Source organism: Penicillium angulare (assembly GCF_028827245.1).
Source record: "Penicillium angulare strain IBT 27051 chromosome Unknown utg000004l_segment0_segment0, whole genome shotgun sequence".
Taxonomy (NCBI): domain Eukaryota; kingdom Fungi; phylum Ascomycota; class Eurotiomycetes; order Eurotiales; family Aspergillaceae; genus Penicillium; species Penicillium angulare.
In genome coordinates this window covers 8,858,314-8,874,677 of record NW_026623163.1, presented here as the reverse complement: position 1 = coordinate 8,874,677, position 16,364 = coordinate 8,858,314, and the positions used below count along the sequence as shown (strand labels likewise).

Below are 16,364 nucleotides of genomic sequence, written 5' to 3'. Positions count from 1 at the left end.
AAGCAGTATTCAGACCTAAGGCATTGTAAATTCTTTCAGAGAAGTTCAAAGCAGGCGTCGGCTGTTAGAACCGATTCAACCAACTTCTTCGTTTCTCCAACACCATGATGTTCTGTGTTATCATCATTGGCAGTTGATAATCGTCATTAATGTTTTTTTCTCATAAATATGTTCAAAAATTTCTTGGTAAAGAGTTGAGCTATTGTTGGCGCCGAGTGATCTGCAGCATCAGTTCATAACTACATCATGCATTCCTAATCGAGCATAGGGTAGTAACCTAGGTGCTTGACGCAATATCGCATGTGGTATAAGCTTGAGATCTATAGCCTTTTTATAGACCATATAGCCGATACAAACGCATAAGTGTGATGGTGTTAGGGCTTGACGCTAAGATAGAAAAGCAGGAATGCATCCGGTTGTTCTTGGCAGTTGGTAAAGTCAAAAATGGTAGTACAAGATAACTATGTTGTACTTCAGTCGAGATCAACAGAACAAAGGTCAGTGATATCTGTCAGTATTTAGTTAGAATTGAGTGTGTTTCTTCGTGCACCCATGCTTAGATGTGATGGCTACTGGTGGTTGCGCTTGGTTCATATCTGTAAGCTTCGTTTCCAAACGTATGACGGATTTAGACTCGGCCTAGCTACTACAACTAGTGGTAGAGAACGGCGTGGAACATGCTGGTAGCATGATATCTTTATACGATGGAATCTGTGCAACAATACCGTTGGAGGTGGCTAGAGTTGGTTATCAGTAGATGGCGAGTCGAAAAAGTGGATATGCCGTGAGGGGTCAACCTGTACCACAATCAAACCCCCACACTAACACTAGCCCCCCATGCAGAGCAGAATGACATTGTTGCTTAATAAAACTTTCTCGACCCATTATCACACTTGAAATATCTAGTTCAAAAGACCAACATTCAATATCCAATTTGATATTTCATTAATATGTCTGAGAAGACAGTTTGTACTACCGTCTTTCCATTGAACAATGGTACTTCAGTCCATAATCTCGCCTGACGACTCGATACTGACGCAATACAGGAACGAACCTCCCCGCCGTTGGTCTAGGGACATGGCAAGGTAATAATCATACAATCAGGTTTATGATGCTTTTCAGCCCTAACAATTGTCCAATACAACAGGAAACGGAAGCACAAAAGACCACAATGAAGTACGAGACTCCATTATGCACGCCCTCCGCAGCGGTTATCGCTTGATCGATACAGCACAGCATTACCATGTCGAACCAGCTGTCGGTGAAGCAGTGAGATTATCAGGAATTCCTCGCAGCGAAATTACCGTTATCACCAAATTCTGGGGTCACTGGCACCATGACCCAGCTCAAGCGCTGCAGATCTCTCTGGATGCGTTAGGTCTAGATTATATCGACGTCTTCCTAATGCATTGGCCTAATGCTGCTACAACGGATTTGAAAGAATATCTACCTATCACGGCGAGCCCGACATTTATCGACACTTGGAAATTGATGGAGAAGTGCGTCGGAGATCAATGCAGGGCCATTGGAGTTAGTAACTTCTCGCAGAAGTTACTCGATGAACTTCTAGCAGCTACTACCGTCGTTCCGGCTGTGAATCAGGTTGAGCTACATGCTTTTAACCCAAACCTACGTTTGGTTCCATACTGCCAGGAGAAGGGCATCCAAGTGATGAGCTGGAGGTAAGTAAATCCGTTCACCCACCTAGCAATACGTATTTGGTGCTAACGAAGGACTTAGTACTATGGGCGGTGGAGGCGACCATATACCCAAGGGCAAAGAAATTATTACACACCCTTTCTTCAAGCGTATTGCAGCAAATCACGAGTGCTCTACTGGTGTCCTAGCTCTCTCGTGGGCAGTTCAACGAGGAATCTGTGTGATCCCGAAGAGTAGCTCATTGACTCGGATTGAAGAGAATCTCAAGTTAGTAACATTGACTGAAAAGGAAATGTCGGAAATGAATGACGCCCATGTTACCCTTGGCAAACTTCGACTTGCAGATCATATCGATAGCGTTGCAGGAGAAAGAGATGGCCAACTGACAATCATGAATTGGACAAATCAAGAGTTTGGTTGGGAAGATGCAGATGGAAATTGGCTGGCCTAGATGGCCATACGCATTTATTTGCGCTGTGCCTCACAGAATTTCATCAGTATTTCAATACTTGGACTTTTCAATTGTTATTCATGGTAGAGATGATGTACTTTTGGGGTTTGAAACAAAGATCTTTGCTAGTTGATTAGTTATTTGGTCAATATCATCTTATAGGCATTTGGCATAATATGAGCAACTTACTTATATTCCTGGATCCAATAGGACATATCACTATGGAAATGATAATTAGTTCCCGAATTTTAAAACTTTTTTCTATCCAGGCCAATACCCGACTGTGCCACATGTGTTGCTGCAAGGATAGTGGGGAGTCAAGAACAACGTGGAGCCGAGCAGAGTTGATCCAACAACCACACCATGACTTCTATCGAGGGAGCTTTCACTATAAAAGTTGACGGCCAGACAGTCTCTAACGCTGAGGATAACGGAGAAGGCAAAATTCAAGCATCATTTGGCTCAGAGCCAGCCACTTTCACTTTGATTGATGGGCGCCTTGAGTCCAACGGCTGCTATTTAAGCCGCGCCCTTGTCGAGGACCGCAGTCTTCTCCCTAAGCGGGTTTACTGGTTCCGAAAAGAGGAAGGCAATGCCAGTGCAATTCATGTGGTCACTGCGAAGCCAAATGGAACTACTTGTTCGCTCTTGTTCTCTGGTATGTCCCACGAATTAGCTCGCAGATCAACACTGTCATGAGCAAAATATCTTTCTAACGTTCTGATTTGCGGTTGAAGGTGCACCACTGATGAGCTCAAACAACCTGCTTTTTGCCGATTTGATGCAAGGTAAGAAATGTCTCTTGTCTACTGAGGAGACCGTGCCAACTGATTCGATATGTTGCTAGACCAGGGCGCATCTGTCGAGATCACTATGGTCTAGCACCGGTAGCTCAGAAACTCTAATAGGATATTGAATATACACCGGAAAATATATAGATAATGAGAAAAGGTATCGAAATATTTTATACTGTACACAGGCTATGTCACATGGGCGTAAAAGCGAAGACAAAAAATGCCAAAGAAAAGAACTCCTATAGAAACAGGCAAGAAAAGATGGTCCCACCATATCACGTAGTGGGATCAACATAACACAAACGGCAAGATTAATTCCCGACAGTTCAATCGCTCTATTCCTTTGAGGCATCGGCCTTCTTCGCCTCAGTCTCGGGCTTCTTTGAGCCAGACTTTGAGATCTTCAACTTCGAGATCGCATCCTCCAGCACCTCAATACCGTCTTTCCTGAATCGGGTGACCTTTCGTACGTTCAGTGCAGTGAGCTGATTCAAGCGCTCGATACCGCGCTCACGTTGGTGCGCTAGAGTACGAGCAGTCATGGCAAATCGCATGTCCTTGGGGCCGTCCACGAGTTCCAAAATGGCGCTAGGGGCTTGATCCTGGGGCTTGCGCTCAGGAACAGCATTCTTATTACCCCTGGGGACGGAGTAAAATTCGTATTTCTGCTTCGGTTCGACACGGAGCACGCGGGTGTATCCACCAGGACGTTCGGCGTAGCGTTCGCGGAGAGGACCGAAAAGTTTGGGGATGATAGAATGGGGTTTCTAAACATAGAACAGGTTAGCTGGTGAAACAGAGACAGGGAGAAGACGAAAAAGAGAAATAAAAAAAAGAGACACATAGAAGAGTATCGGATAGAAAGTAGAGGGGGCAGACATACGTAGAAAATCTCCAGTGCCCGTCTTCGGCTCGCCTCAGAATTCTTCTTGCCCAATGTGATCAACTTGTCTGCCAATCGTTGAGCCTCCTTGGCCTTGGCCCATGTCGTTGTGATTGATTCATTCTCAAAGAGTGAGGTGACCAAGTTACGCAGCAAAGCCTGTCGATGCGAAGACTTGCGACCCAGGTGTCGGTATTTTCCTCCGCCGCCGGCCATGATTTATGAGGTCTGAAAGAGGTGACGAAAAAGGCGAAGGTAGAAAGCAGAAACCTCAATTGACGCGGGTTATTCAATGTAACCTTCCCCGGTATGAATTGGTTGGGGGGGGGGGTAATCTTCGTAGCTTCGATCACGAAAGGGACAAGTTCCGGGCAAAAGATTCGAAGTTGGGGATCGCGGCCAATCGGAGCGTGGCTACCGCCTTGGCCAACTCCAACTTTTCCTCGCGTCAACGAGGTCAACTTCAAACTCGAATTAATAAGGGGAACGGTTTATAATTATCCTTATCCCCGAGTACTTAATTTACTTCTTATTGAGCTACATCCACAACCGGAACTGGATTTGAAGCCATTGTCTTCGCAGAATAATACCGATGGGTTTCTTCACGGGCTTCGTACGTACAAACCTCCGAATGAACCAATGCGCTTTGAACTAATCGCGTGTACTCGAAAAATAGGTTAGTGGCTTTGCCCTTACAACCTCAGTCCTTTATATCACTATTCAAATACATCACACCAATCGATTGGAACAGCGCCGGGTCATCCGTGAACAAGTCGATCAAATAAACTGGCTCGCCTCCTCCGTCGGCGCATATGACCGTAGCTTCCTGCCTCCAGACACTCCTCGCAGATTAGAGGATCGACTATCTAAGAAGGATGGATCTATTACAATGAAGGAGGTCTTGAAACATCGTTGGAACCAAGAAGTCGAAAAGTTGTCCCAGAAAGCCCACGAGACTCGGTGGGAGGATATCAGAGATACGACAGCGCATGGATGGAACGCTGCGAGGGACGTTTTCAAAAAGGATTGATACCTTCCTGTCAAACTTGTATCATGCTTAGGGCGGTTTTGTGGTTTTTTTGGTGTATTATCATTGCGTGTGCATGACTAGCATTGGAGCTTGGATACCCCCATATCTTTATTTATGTCCGAATAGAATTTCTCCAAAGAGTTTGTTTATGCTGATTGTACGCCAATCATCGTTGCCATGAGATTATATGATAGATCATGGCTATCTTGCGAACGGATATATGGGCGTCCAGCGCCGAGTCATAACGGCATTATACACCAGCTCCAAAGAGGCACGGTGCTGAAGAATCCCAGTGACCATAGACTATGCTGATGAGGGATCTGCTGTGGTCACACTATCACTGTCACTCCAAATATCTTTACTTTCCCGCTCCACAGCTCGCATTGCCTGTGAAACCTCTTCGAGTTTGGCAACCACGTCTAAGACTCCTTGGTTGACACGGTCAAAGTAACGATCATTCGCCTCGCGTCTTTTGCGCGCAATAATAATATCCTTCTCAGTCTCTTCATCTAGCCCATGATAGGAGACTCGGTCCTTAGTGGGATTTTGTTCACTTGTCGGAACGTCGGTGCTTGCCTCATCCGCCGAAGCATGCTGTCGAGTTGTGTTCTCCCCATTCGCAGTGTTGCGGCTCGAATCTACCACCTCATCATCAGCCTCGCTGCGTGCCCAGGCCTGAGCGAGTTTCAACTGCTTCATTCGTAGATCCTCCAATGCTTCTGCGTGCTTCTCGCCAAATACATGTTCGCTCGTTGCGGCACTTAACTCGACTTCTGATAAGGCACTTTGCATCTCCTGCCAGATAGCGTCTGATCCGTCGACATCATTTTTGGACGAGTTTCTCGAGAGAAAAGGGGAATGTAAGCCCCGGCTTCCAGCTTTCGCACGAGGATCACTTGATGGCTGATTTCGGTCGAAGGTTGGAGGCTGATTGCCTGCTATTGGGGCAGATGGTACTGAAAGGGAGATATTGGAAGCATTGTGAGATGGGGGACCTTGAAATAACGCTGGTGGCGGTAATCGCTGTGAGCTTGCATTTTTCCTTGAGGTCTCCATTGCTGGGTGCTTTCCAAACCCGATGATATAGTCGCGACACGCAATGATGGGGCAACCGGAGAAGCTCTGGAACGGATCCGACGATAACACGGCCTTATCGGACTGATTAGGCTTATCCGGCTTATCGCAGAGTGACATAATCATCGAAGATCAATTGGGGGGCAAGCGGGGTCAGGTGACTCGCTTAGGGCAAGCGCACAAAGTCACGAGGGAAAGCGTCCCAAGCAAGCGAGTCGCTGGCGTTCAAGGCAATTCCGAAACCTTCGACTTTTCGACACCCTACGACCCCAGCCCTTTTGGCGACAACACCCATTTTCAGTCGGTACGTACACCGTTTCATTATTATCAGCACGCTGGAGGACAGTCTGTGGAATCATTTGTTGCGTCAAAAAGGCAATGCTCCCAACCATATCGCCTGGCGCACAAAGTCTCCAGACCCTGAAATCTTTCTCCATCTACAATCAATCGAATCATACCCACACACGAACAATATCACGAACCCACCTACCAGCGCGATACTTTAAAAACAGAACCGATTTACTAACGTCGATCGTTATTAGTTGACCGTCAAGAATAATCCGACAATATGGGTAAAGGAAAGCCCCGTGGTTTGAACGCCGCCCGCAAGCTCGAGGCGCACCGCAAGGATCAGCGTTGGGCCGATCTGCACTTCAAGAAGCGTCTCCTCGGAACGGCTTACAAGTCCTCGCCCTTCGGTGGTGCTTCCCACGCCAAGGGTATCGTTCTTGAGAAGGTCGGTGTTGAGGCCAAGCAGCCCAACTCCGCCATTCGCAAGTGTGTCAAGGTCCAGCTCATCAAGAACGGAAAGAAGGTCGCTGCTTTCGGTAGGTGCCCTTTATTTATGGAAGATACATGGTGGACTGAATTTATCTGGCACCTTCCCTTTGGACTGTGCTGGAGGATTAATCATCACTACACAATCATAAAACTCAAAATGCTAACATGCTCATCTTTTCCTAGTCCCCAATGACGGTTGCTTGAACTTCATCGACGAGAACGACGAGGTTCTCCTGGCCGGTTTCGGTCGTAAGGGTAAGGCCAAGGGTGATATTCCCGGTGTCCGATTCAAGGTCGTCAAGGTCTCTGGTGTCGGTCTGCTCGCTCTGTGGAAGGAGAAGAAGGAGAAGCCCCGCTCTTAAGCGAAGAGTCAAAAAGCAAAATGCAGGGGTCGGAGGAGTAACATCGGTGTCGGACGAAGCCCGCCTTATAAGCGCCTGGATTTCATGAGAATTTTTTTTTGGGAAATACTACCCGGGCGGGTTATTGTCTGGGATTACGTGTGCGAATTACAACGATTTGATACAATTCCAAAAAACAATGGCGCTATGATCTTCATATTTAGGGTGTCCTGTAAAGGCCCTTGTCCATGTTCCTCGTAGTGTAAATTTACTTGTAGAATCCTTAGCGGGCCATCAAAGCTGAGAATCTCACATGTATTAGCAAAGACGTCATCTTGCATCTAGGCGTTCGACGATGTGGATATTTCTGCACTTGTATGTGTTTAGAAAGGTTTAAATTTGGATATACGCGAAATGATATCACCTTGTTCGATGTGTCTAGTATATCTATAGCATCCTCTGGATAATTGACTACATTGAGCCCTGGTCATAACAGAAATAGGTCATTGCTCCTTTTGATTCCCTGCACTTCTCATTTCAAGTTTCTCTAGGTCCAGAATGGTCATTCTAATTTCATTCGAAATGTTCAAGTTGAATTTTTGACACCTAGATCTATCCCACGACTAATTCATATAGAAGTTTTAATCAACACCACGTAACATTCATCGCACATAAGCCCTCGGGTATCGTTGCCAGTAGAGGCCACAGGCTTTCATATTTCGTCTTCTTTCAGGAATGTCACTGAGACAAACAGCTCGCCAACTCATTTTAGAAGCTCTAGAAGCTGATATCCTCCTTGCGGTAGTGATCAGACACAATGCGGTAAAGATATGATGGAGCATGGCCACCCCTGATAAACAGAAAGAAAAAGAATTAGTAAATGGGTATCCATGAAATTAGCTTGCAACATAGGAAAACTTACAAATTGGTAATGTAAAGATCAACCAGCTCTGCTGGTACATAGTCGTAAATGGGGTTCTGCACGTCGATCTTATCAACAAGATCTCCGTCCTCAAAAGGCAGAACCTTGCTAGCGTCACCGTACTCAATAAGCGAGTCGAAGTCAAATGGATAGACGGGACTCAATTTGTAGACACCACTGACAACAACGACAGGGGTCTGGTGAACCTTGGCGGCACGGGCAATGACACGAGTGCCAGCAGCAGCCACCAGACCACCATTAGCAAGGACTGAATGCGTACCCAGAATGACTTTATTGACACGGGACATAAGCGCAAAGACAGCCGAGTCGGGAATGAGAATCACAGTGATGCCGTGAGCGATCAAGGGTTTCTGGAAGGAATCGAAGCTCAAATTCTCGTCGTCACCAACAATATTACCACTTACAGTGGCATGAGTTGCTTCATGGTTATTCGGAAAAGATTCGGCAATGATGACGGTGAACTTGCGTTTGGCAGCAGCTTTCAGAAGGAACTTCTGTACTGTCGTGGAGGAAGTGTGTGTAAGGATAATCTCGTTGGAGTGGATGTGATCTAACGCATAAGCTGCGATCTGGTCGTCCACCTGACCCAACTCGTCGATGATCTCGTTAATACCCTCTAGAACTTCAGCTCGTACATCCTTTTGGTGACCATGGCTGAACAGACGCGCATTCGGAGATTGGGAGCCGGGAGTACTAGGTAGAGAGTTTTCAGGCTCTGGATGAGAAAGAAGGCTGAACATGGACGTCAAGGGAGGTCGTGAGGATCGGTCTCCATCGGATCGCATACCAATCATATCCCGATCCAAGGGCATCGATGAATCTGATTGAGGGTTGATGAGTCACAGCTCCTAAAATTCACGAACCACAGAGGTACTAAATGCAAGTGGAAACTAACCGTCGAAAGCACGAGGAGTCTGAGGCTGGCTCTCTGATCCAGCTTCACTGAGTGCGAATTCAGCTTCGCGGTCATCCTCCGCTTCGTCACGAATGAGACCGAGGACTCGTCGCACAATATTTCCCACTACCATCTCCCGCGGCTGCGCAGCCATGAGACGTCTACCAACACTTTGCACACGCTCAATGAGCTTCGTGGACTCGGAAGTACGACATGCGGATACTACTCGGAGGAGCAGGTAGGCGGTTGCTGTGGCGCATGATCGAGAATGGCGGATTTGACGTCGCTTGAGTAGCCTGGTATGGGATTAAAACCCCGACATTTAGTTTTTGAGATTGTTTGAGAGGCGGAGCAGGATAAGCGCACGAGACTAAGTTCTCAATAGAAGTATCAATGGGATTCGTCTTCAGCGATTTCAAGAAAGACGACAGGCCCGGCGTCAGAGCCAAAGCCGTTGACGGCATTGCGGAAGGTGGGATGAGGTGGGTGAATTGGGGAGCTGACTGTAGAGTTAGGGCTGGTTTCTTGAATAAATGATTCCCAAGATATTTCACATACTCTTTTCTTCTTTCCTGTAATCTGTGTTATACTTCTTGAAACTGATTTCCTCTTCCCTAGACAATTTGGATGGACCGCAGACTCAGTCACAAGAGAAATGCAAAGTGGGCAAAGAAACCGATTTTCTGCCGTTCTTTTGTCCGCTTCCCCACACTTCAATTGTCCCTTCCTCTCTCCTTTTCGTCGCGTCTTTTCTTCTGGCGAGTTTTGTTTTAATCTGGATCATCTTCTATTTTGTCCTTGGGGATTTCTGATACAACTCGACATCTTCACTCACTCTCGCGGTAGAATTTCCTGTTTGGAGTCGCGCAGAATTACATCCGAGGCAAACGGGTGACTGGCGCATCGAGGCTGGTAGAACTCACCAAGTTGCCCAGCTGACGCCTCCTTACGATGCCCCTCCCTCCCTACTGAGATTATTCGATTCTACAATACTTCATATGGGCTGTTATACCCGGCTTTAACTAGTCGCTCACGATTACCCGTCCTTTAGATCCTACGCGCCCGTGTTTCCGGTGGGCTCTGTTGGAAGATGAACTCTTTGAACATCCTGTCCTCGCGAGTCATTGGCCAGTCTTCCAACTCTTCACGCCCGCGATCGCAATCCCAGAGCGAGAAGAGGCGCGCGGCCCTGCCAGGTGATCTCGCTAAGTTTAGATCTTATAGCGAAGATAACTTCAAGGCCAGCTTCGCCCCCGAGAAGACTTACGACGGTTCCGCATCTTTCGCAGACGGCGACGAAGAAGACACGCAACAGTTGTACGATGAGAAATCACCATTACTCCATGATACTCAGTATGATGGTACGATAGTGACCAAAAGCACTTGGCGACTGTTTACAAGACGCATTTTCGACGCGATCACCGAAACAATCCGATTCATTCTTTCCACACTTGCCGCGCCTGGTGTATATGCAGCTCAATGCTTCCAAACCGATGACGGTCACTACTCGCTTCTTGCTCCGGTGAGAAAGATTTGGAGAACTTCTGCCGGCTCAAGGAACCGACCGGATAAAGGGGGATCTCGGCAAGGAAATCGGCGACGAAGTGGCTCCACTCGCAAGTTGAAACCCCAGACATCACGAGAACCAATCACCTCCACAACGTCAGAATCCGATACAGATAGAAGGCTTGCCAAAGGTGGTGGGCACATCAAAGGTCGACCGAGTATATCCGAGTCTATCCCAGAGTCCAATACCGATGAAAGCACGCCGCGCCGGTCTATACGAATCAAGCTCAATAACGAGGAAACGCTTAAGCGACAAAGGCAACGAAGGTCACAAAGCACAGATTTGGGCCCACCTATGCCGGAGGGGGTAAGTCGGGTCCAGGGGGCCGTTAGCCTGGATAGTCTGAAGTCTCCCATGTCGCCGTCTGTTCATCGCCTAACCAAATACCCGCACTCTCCATCACCGCCACGACCTCTTCTTCCTCCGCGATTGCCCTCATATACAGCAGCTCCTCGGAATGCCAGGCTACCGCAGAAAACATTGGTATTGGACCTCGACGAGACGCTCATTCATTCGCTCGCCAAGGGTGGCCGGATGTCGAGCGGTCACATGGTTGAGGTCAAGCTTAACATGCCCATGACTACTGCTCTAAGCCCCGGAGGCCCACAAACAACTGTCGGGCCCCAGCATCCCATATTATATTATGTGCATAAGCGGCCCCACTGCGATGACTTCTTGCGCAAGATTTCGAAATGGTACAAACTTGTAATCTTCACCGCAAGTGTCCAGGAGTATGCCGACCCCGTGATCGACTGGCTCGAGCAAGAACGCAAGTACTTCCAGGCCCGATACTACCGACAGCACTGCACATTCCGAAATGGTGCCTACATCAAAGACCTTAGCTCCGTGGAACCGGATTTGAGTAAAGTCATGATTTTGGATAACAGTCCAATGAGCTATATCTTCCACGAGGGTAGGTTCAGACTTATCAATTATATTTCAGATTCTCTTCTTGTTATATCATCACTGACACAACTGGCTTAGACAATGCGATTCCCATTGAAGGTTGGATCAATGACCCCACGGATAATGGTCTTCTACACTTGGTTCCAATGCTGGAGGCATTGCAATATGTTACCGATGTTCGGGCATTGTTGGCTCTTCGACGTGGCGAAATTGAAACGTAGTCATTTTTCGCTCTTGTAACTACGGAATGGGCATGTAGGTGTAAAGGGAGTCTTTGTGTTTTATTGGAAGCGAAGTCCATTCAACGAGAAACCAACAAAGCAATATCCATTCAAAAAGGAAGACATATTGGTTTTGTGGAGGACATGGGCGGTGAATGAAGCTACGAAGCTCCAGCACAGTTTATTTATAATAGCATCGAGTGTATTGTTTAATGGTGAATGGACGAAAGTACATACCCCCGGGACTACAGCTTCCTTCCTTGAACATTGAAGATTCGACTGACGAGTTCGTTTTGTGGATCCTGTTTTCTTATTGTCTACATAAGGCGATAGTATAAACCCGGCGACAATCTCACTTTGATTTTATAGTAGACTTTCGCCCTTCATGCGCGCAGAATACGTGAAACATGTCATTATTACAACTAGCTATGTAGTGTATCGTGCCAGCTATGCCACATTATAATGTTGTCTAGTTACTCAGCATCAAGATGGTGCTCTCGATTTACTCAGAGGACATCCGTATAACGTTGAGTCTGAGTGCTGATATGTGGAAGACAGCTTCGATCGATGGGAGTCATGGAGATGTTCATTTCTTCCTTTCATCAACTCCATCTTGAAATTTTCGCACTCAAAAGACCCTCCAATGCTCATAATCCGACTCATGCTTGACCGGGTCGAAAGTACGCTTCGATCTGAGTGGTGCTTGTTTTCTTCTTGTATAGCAAAATATTGGACACTATCCATCCGACAAGGCAGTTCAGACTTTAGTCTGAAGTCGCAAAGCATAAGACTTCACTGGAAGAAGCTTGAATTGCTTCGGGAATCCAGTTTGAATCTCAGACTTGATAACATTCATTCCAGCAGCAGCAAACAGCTGCTTGAACTTATCATCTGTTCTTGTAACACTGCTATCCTCATCATCGTACATATCTTGATTACCGGAATCGGTGGACAAATTCTCCTTCAAGATCATAACTCCAGTATCTGTCAACGAATCACGACATCTCAGAATGAACTCATGAAATTGTGCATCGGTCAGATGTCCAATACACCACTGAATCCAGATCAAGTCGTATTTCTTCTGTGGATACCAGTTCTCAAGACCGACAGTGTAGATATCCCCCACAACACCGTCTTCTTTAAGTTTGCTCTGAGCCAAAACATCTGTGAATTTTTGAACTGGCTCAACTGCATCCACGACATCACAGACTTGACTTAAAAAGCCTTCGGTCACTCGTCCAACACCGGCTCCGCAGTCCACGCCTAGCTTCAATTTGCCTTTCTGGGGAATCGCTGGTACTGATCGACGAACTTTGGTCAAGAAGGTCTTGGATCCCTGTAGCTCAATGCGTGTATACCAGGGATAAGTGCCTAGCATGCCCAGCATTTCACTTGAGGTGCTGGGTCTACTATTCCAATAGTTGATGGAGGCGGCATGGTCAATTTTAGAGTCCGCAGACCCCTGTGTAGAACTGTCTTCTGTCATATTTTTTTGATTCCAATCCGAAGAACTTAGAAGTATTCACAGTGATAAAAGGCAGTAGTAGTGGGGTGAAGAAGAAGCTTGAAAACAATTTTATGCTCATAAAGACCATTACATAATAATGTAGCTATTGTACACGTGATTATGATGTATATCTGAGCCCCACACCATTCTCAGCCTCGTAATAACTTCGTGTCTCACGAATTTACGATCAGATTCATAAGTTCTCCGAAAGTAGCAAAGATGGCAAGTAATATGCTCGAAAAGTTGGATATGAAGTGGCTTTGCCCATTCAAGCGTTCACGATCACAGTCAAAAGTCCAAAGCATTGTATGGCGCCTTGCCCCATTTAGCATCAAAAGGATTGCTTCCTAATAAGCCTTGAAAAGATCCAACCAGTGCTTGTTGTTGAAACACCAGATGATGGTTTAAAGATGTTACATGAAGGGCCTGCTTCGAAATTCGAGTACATATGAACCCCTCTACCCGACTTGGAGATGACTAGGCTAACTTCTTTCAGTATTGTTGCTGTTCATGGGCTCGGTGGACACAGAGAAAAGTCATGGACAAGTTCAAACGGAGTAAATTGGCTTCAAAGTATCCTTCCAAAGGATCTCCCAGATAGCAGGATCATGTCTTGGGGCTATAACGCCTCGCCTGGCCCTGACCGGAAAGAGCAATCTCTACAGAACATTTCGGAGAAACTAGTACTGGATTTGTATAAATTGCGGGAGATGACCAAGGTAAGCCATATCACCATTAATGAAAAAGTCATCCCCTTCTTCGTATAATTTTGACATGCATTTCAGACACAAAGCCATCCAATTGTATTTTTAGCCCACAGTTTAGGTGGTAGCCTTGTCAAAAGTGTAACATCGGCCTCTCCCTCCGAATGAGAAGGCAATTCTAACATGCACTATTACAGGCTCTAATATTCTCAGATCTCGAACAAGAGCGACCTGCTAGCAATCTCGACATAATCAGCGCTTCAACCCGAGGAGTTTTCTTTATTGATACGATCGAGCTGGGGATAAGTACCCATGGCATGGAAACTTATTTGAAAAGCGCCGAAGGATCAGAACAAGTGAACAGTATTACTTACAAAGAAGCACAGTGGTTACTGGATGCTTTGAATCAATACATCTCACACAGTGCGAGACATCGCAATGTCTATGTTACTCCTCGGAATGGTCAAGAGGCAATTCAAAAAGCGGAAACACAGGTAAGAAGACGAAATAGTTGGTTGTTCTTTCCACTAACTCTCTTCAAAAATTAGAATCCATCTTCGTCACAGTTTAACTCTTCCTATATTGTGATCAATTCAGATCATAACAATATCAATAAGTTCGACTCCGCTGAAGATTATGGCTATGTAAAGATCAGGGAAGAACTTTTTGCTATCTTACAGGAAACCGCTTGGACAGATGATACACATATACAATGTGTAGAATGAAAGTCAAAGTAAAAAAAGATTTTATCAAATCATCCTCGAATAAAAATCAAAGTTCCTATCTGAAACTTACACATTTTGTTCTGTAGAAGGATTCAAGTTCATCCTCAAGTCCGCTGATTGGTCAGAGTGACTCATCATGACTGTGATGCCGATCTACTTAATCGCACCTTTTGGACTGCGACGGTCTATTATTTCATTCATCCAAAAATAATTTGAAAATGTCCGAGTTTGATCCGACTTTCGTCAATTACACCAATAGCGAAGCTCGCGATTACGCCAAGGGCCGTGGAAACTACGCAGAATCCCTACACAAGATTATCCTCGAGCATCACATTAAGACCGGGGGCAAACTAAATACCCTCGCTGATGTCGGCTGTGGTCCTGGTAATTCAACAAGACCGCTGGCAGCTTCTTTTGAACATGCCATTGGTTTAGATCCTGGAGTTGAAATGATCAATACCGCTCGCTCGCTGGCGGGGACCACTGCAATCAACGAACCCATTGTATACGTTGTCTCCGGGGCTGAATCAATTACTAACGCAATTCGCATCACTTTACCATCCGTTGAGCAGAATGAAGGAGTGGATATGATCACGGCTGCCATGGCGGTACTCCCCCCAACTTAATCCTGTTGCGCATCCCATTTACACTGGAGAATTATGCTTACTGATCGACTAAACCAGGCTCATTGGTTCAATATGCCCAAGTTCTGGACAGAAGCTGCTACCATACTCAAACCTGGGGGAACAGTTGCCCTGTGGACTCACTCGTCCCTTTACTGCCGTAAGAAGATTGATAAAAATTTCAAAATGTAATTGAGAAAAATCCACTAATCATGTCATTTAGATCCGTCTATCCCCAATGCTTTAGAGGTTCAAAAAGCATTCTTCCGTTTGGAAAGGGAGGTTCTTGCTCCCTTTGAGCTCCCAGAAAATAGACTTTCACGCGAATGCTATGACAACCTGTTACTTCCATGGAATATTAGTAACGAGAGTATCGAAAATGTATTTCCCGAGTCACAATTTGTGCGAATGGAATGGGATCGTGATGGAATACTCACAGACGGGGAGAACTTCTTCGAGGGTTCAGACGAGACAACTGTGGATAATCTCTCGGCGAGCCTACAGACCGCCAGCATGGTGACTCGATGGAGAGAGGCACATCCATACCTCATAGGCACAGAAGAGGATTGCGTCACAAAAGCAATGATAGAAGTACGTCAAGCATTAGGTGTAAAAGAGGACGATAATCCCTCATTAAAGGTTGGAAATGGGACCGCACTTTTGCTTTTCAAGCGAATATAAAATAGTCTGCTTTTGTTTCTTCACAAACTGATTGATCGTCATGTTGTACCAAGCAGCTATATCTTGGAAGAAGAGAATCCCATTCTTCTGTAGCTTCCCCAGCATGCCCCTCTCCCCCTCTTTTCTTGCTCAGAAGCATCTGGCAAGTGTACATTCCCACATTTCCTCGAAGTTATGCTGGGATATTTGACGCAGAATGGTCGACTGATGTTACAAACATAACAGTCACCGACGTCGTCATTAGAAACAGAGTCTAAACCTACCTGATGAGAGTGAAATATTACAGAAACCCCCCCAAAAAAACACCGACCGTGGATATATTCTTGCTTAATGATTTTTGTGTGGAAGGGCCGAATACGTTTTTATCGGTTGCCCTGCAGCATTTTACTTTTCAAATCACCGGAACGAGAGTCCCTTATTAAATGTTGGAAACGGGATCGCTCTTTGCTTCTCAAGCGACAATAGTCTGTTTTAATTTCTTAGTATAAGAAGCGTCATGCTGTTCTGGGGAGCTATAACTGGAAAGAAGAGAATGCCATCTGTTCTTTAGCTTTTCTATCAGACTCACTTTCGATTGCTC

At 46.0% G+C, this 16,364-nt stretch overlaps 11 protein-coding genes across 11 annotated transcripts; 7 read left to right on the top strand and 4 right to left on the bottom strand.

The window, feature by feature from the left end:
• Positions 1-950: 950 nt before the first annotated feature.
• Positions 951-2,110, top strand: N7478_007247 (aldo/keto reductase; the record flags this gene model as incomplete). Its single annotated transcript, XM_056923461.1, has 4 exons — positions 951-996; positions 1,047-1,085; positions 1,148-1,682; positions 1,741-2,110. The coding sequence occupies 4 exons, from the start codon at positions 951-953 to the stop codon at positions 2,108-2,110; spliced, it is 990 nt and encodes a 329-aa protein (XP_056781498.1).
• A 363-nt stretch (positions 2,111-2,473) lies between these two features.
• Positions 2,474-2,992, top strand: N7478_007246 (uncharacterized protein; the record flags this gene model as incomplete). Its single annotated transcript, XM_056923460.1, has 3 exons — positions 2,474-2,768; positions 2,848-2,898; positions 2,958-2,992. The coding sequence occupies 3 exons, from the start codon at positions 2,474-2,476 to the stop codon at positions 2,990-2,992; spliced, it is 381 nt and encodes a 126-aa protein (XP_056781497.1).
• Positions 2,993-3,239: 247 nt separating this feature from the next.
• On the bottom strand, positions 3,240-4,003 carry N7478_007245 (mitochondrial 54S ribosomal protein bL17m; the record flags this gene model as incomplete). The annotated part of the gene is made up of 2 exons (XM_056923459.1): positions 3,240-3,671; positions 3,788-4,003. The coding sequence occupies 2 exons, from the start codon at positions 4,001-4,003 to the stop codon at positions 3,240-3,242; spliced, it is 648 nt and encodes a 215-aa protein (XP_056781496.1).
• Positions 4,004-4,379: 376 nt separating this feature from the next.
• N7478_007244 (MICOS complex subunit Mic12 family protein) lies at positions 4,380-4,817 on the top strand (the record flags this gene model as incomplete). The annotated part of the gene is made up of 2 exons (XM_056923458.1): positions 4,380-4,400; positions 4,464-4,817. The coding sequence occupies 2 exons, from the start codon at positions 4,380-4,382 to the stop codon at positions 4,815-4,817; spliced, it is 375 nt and encodes a 124-aa protein (XP_056781495.1).
• A 303-nt stretch (positions 4,818-5,120) lies between these two features.
• On the bottom strand, positions 5,121-6,017 carry N7478_007243 (DUF5315 domain-containing protein; the record flags this gene model as incomplete). Its single annotated transcript, XM_056923457.1, has 1 exon — positions 5,121-6,017. One exon carries the CDS (start codon positions 6,015-6,017, stop codon positions 5,121-5,123), a length of 897 nt encoding a protein of 298 aa, XP_056781494.1.
• Positions 6,018-6,459: 442 nt separating this feature from the next.
• Positions 6,460-7,033, top strand: rps23 (40S ribosomal protein uS12; the record flags this gene model as incomplete). Its single annotated transcript, XM_056923456.1, has 2 exons — positions 6,460-6,718; positions 6,855-7,033. The coding sequence occupies 2 exons, from the start codon at positions 6,460-6,462 to the stop codon at positions 7,031-7,033; spliced, it is 438 nt and encodes a 145-aa protein (XP_056781493.1).
• Positions 7,034-7,789: 756 nt separating this feature from the next.
• N7478_007241 (translation initiation factor eIF2B subunit beta) lies at positions 7,790-9,314 on the bottom strand (the record flags this gene model as incomplete). Its single annotated transcript, XM_056923455.1, has 4 exons — positions 7,790-7,862; positions 7,935-8,775; positions 8,851-9,146; positions 9,217-9,314. 4 exons carry the CDS (start codon positions 9,312-9,314, stop codon positions 7,790-7,792), a joined length of 1,308 nt encoding a protein of 435 aa, XP_056781492.1.
• A 626-nt stretch (positions 9,315-9,940) lies between these two features.
• Positions 9,941-11,544, top strand: nemA (Nem1-Spo7 phosphatase catalytic subunit NEM1; the record flags this gene model as incomplete). The annotated part of the gene is made up of 2 exons (XM_056923454.1): positions 9,941-11,330; positions 11,402-11,544. 2 exons carry the CDS (start codon positions 9,941-9,943, stop codon positions 11,542-11,544), a joined length of 1,533 nt encoding a protein of 510 aa, XP_056781491.1.
• Positions 11,545-12,301: 757 nt separating this feature from the next.
• Positions 12,302-13,030, bottom strand: N7478_007239 (N-terminal protein methyltransferase; the record flags this gene model as incomplete). The annotated part of the gene is made up of 1 exon (XM_056923453.1): positions 12,302-13,030. The coding sequence occupies one exon, from the start codon at positions 13,028-13,030 to the stop codon at positions 12,302-12,304; it is 729 nt and encodes a 242-aa protein (XP_056781490.1).
• Positions 13,031-13,659: 629 nt separating this feature from the next.
• N7478_007238 (uncharacterized protein) lies at positions 13,660-14,480 on the top strand (the record flags this gene model as incomplete). Its single annotated transcript, XM_056923452.1, has 3 exons — positions 13,660-13,770; positions 13,953-14,249; positions 14,322-14,480. The coding sequence occupies 3 exons, from the start codon at positions 13,660-13,662 to the stop codon at positions 14,478-14,480; spliced, it is 567 nt and encodes a 188-aa protein (XP_056781489.1).
• A 218-nt stretch (positions 14,481-14,698) lies between these two features.
• N7478_007237 (class I SAM-dependent methyltransferase) lies at positions 14,699-15,784 on the top strand (the record flags this gene model as incomplete). The annotated part of the gene is made up of 3 exons (XM_056923451.1): positions 14,699-15,088; positions 15,164-15,263; positions 15,327-15,784. 3 exons carry the CDS (start codon positions 14,699-14,701, stop codon positions 15,782-15,784), a joined length of 948 nt encoding a protein of 315 aa, XP_056781488.1.
• Between the last annotated feature and the right edge of the window lie 580 nt (positions 15,785-16,364).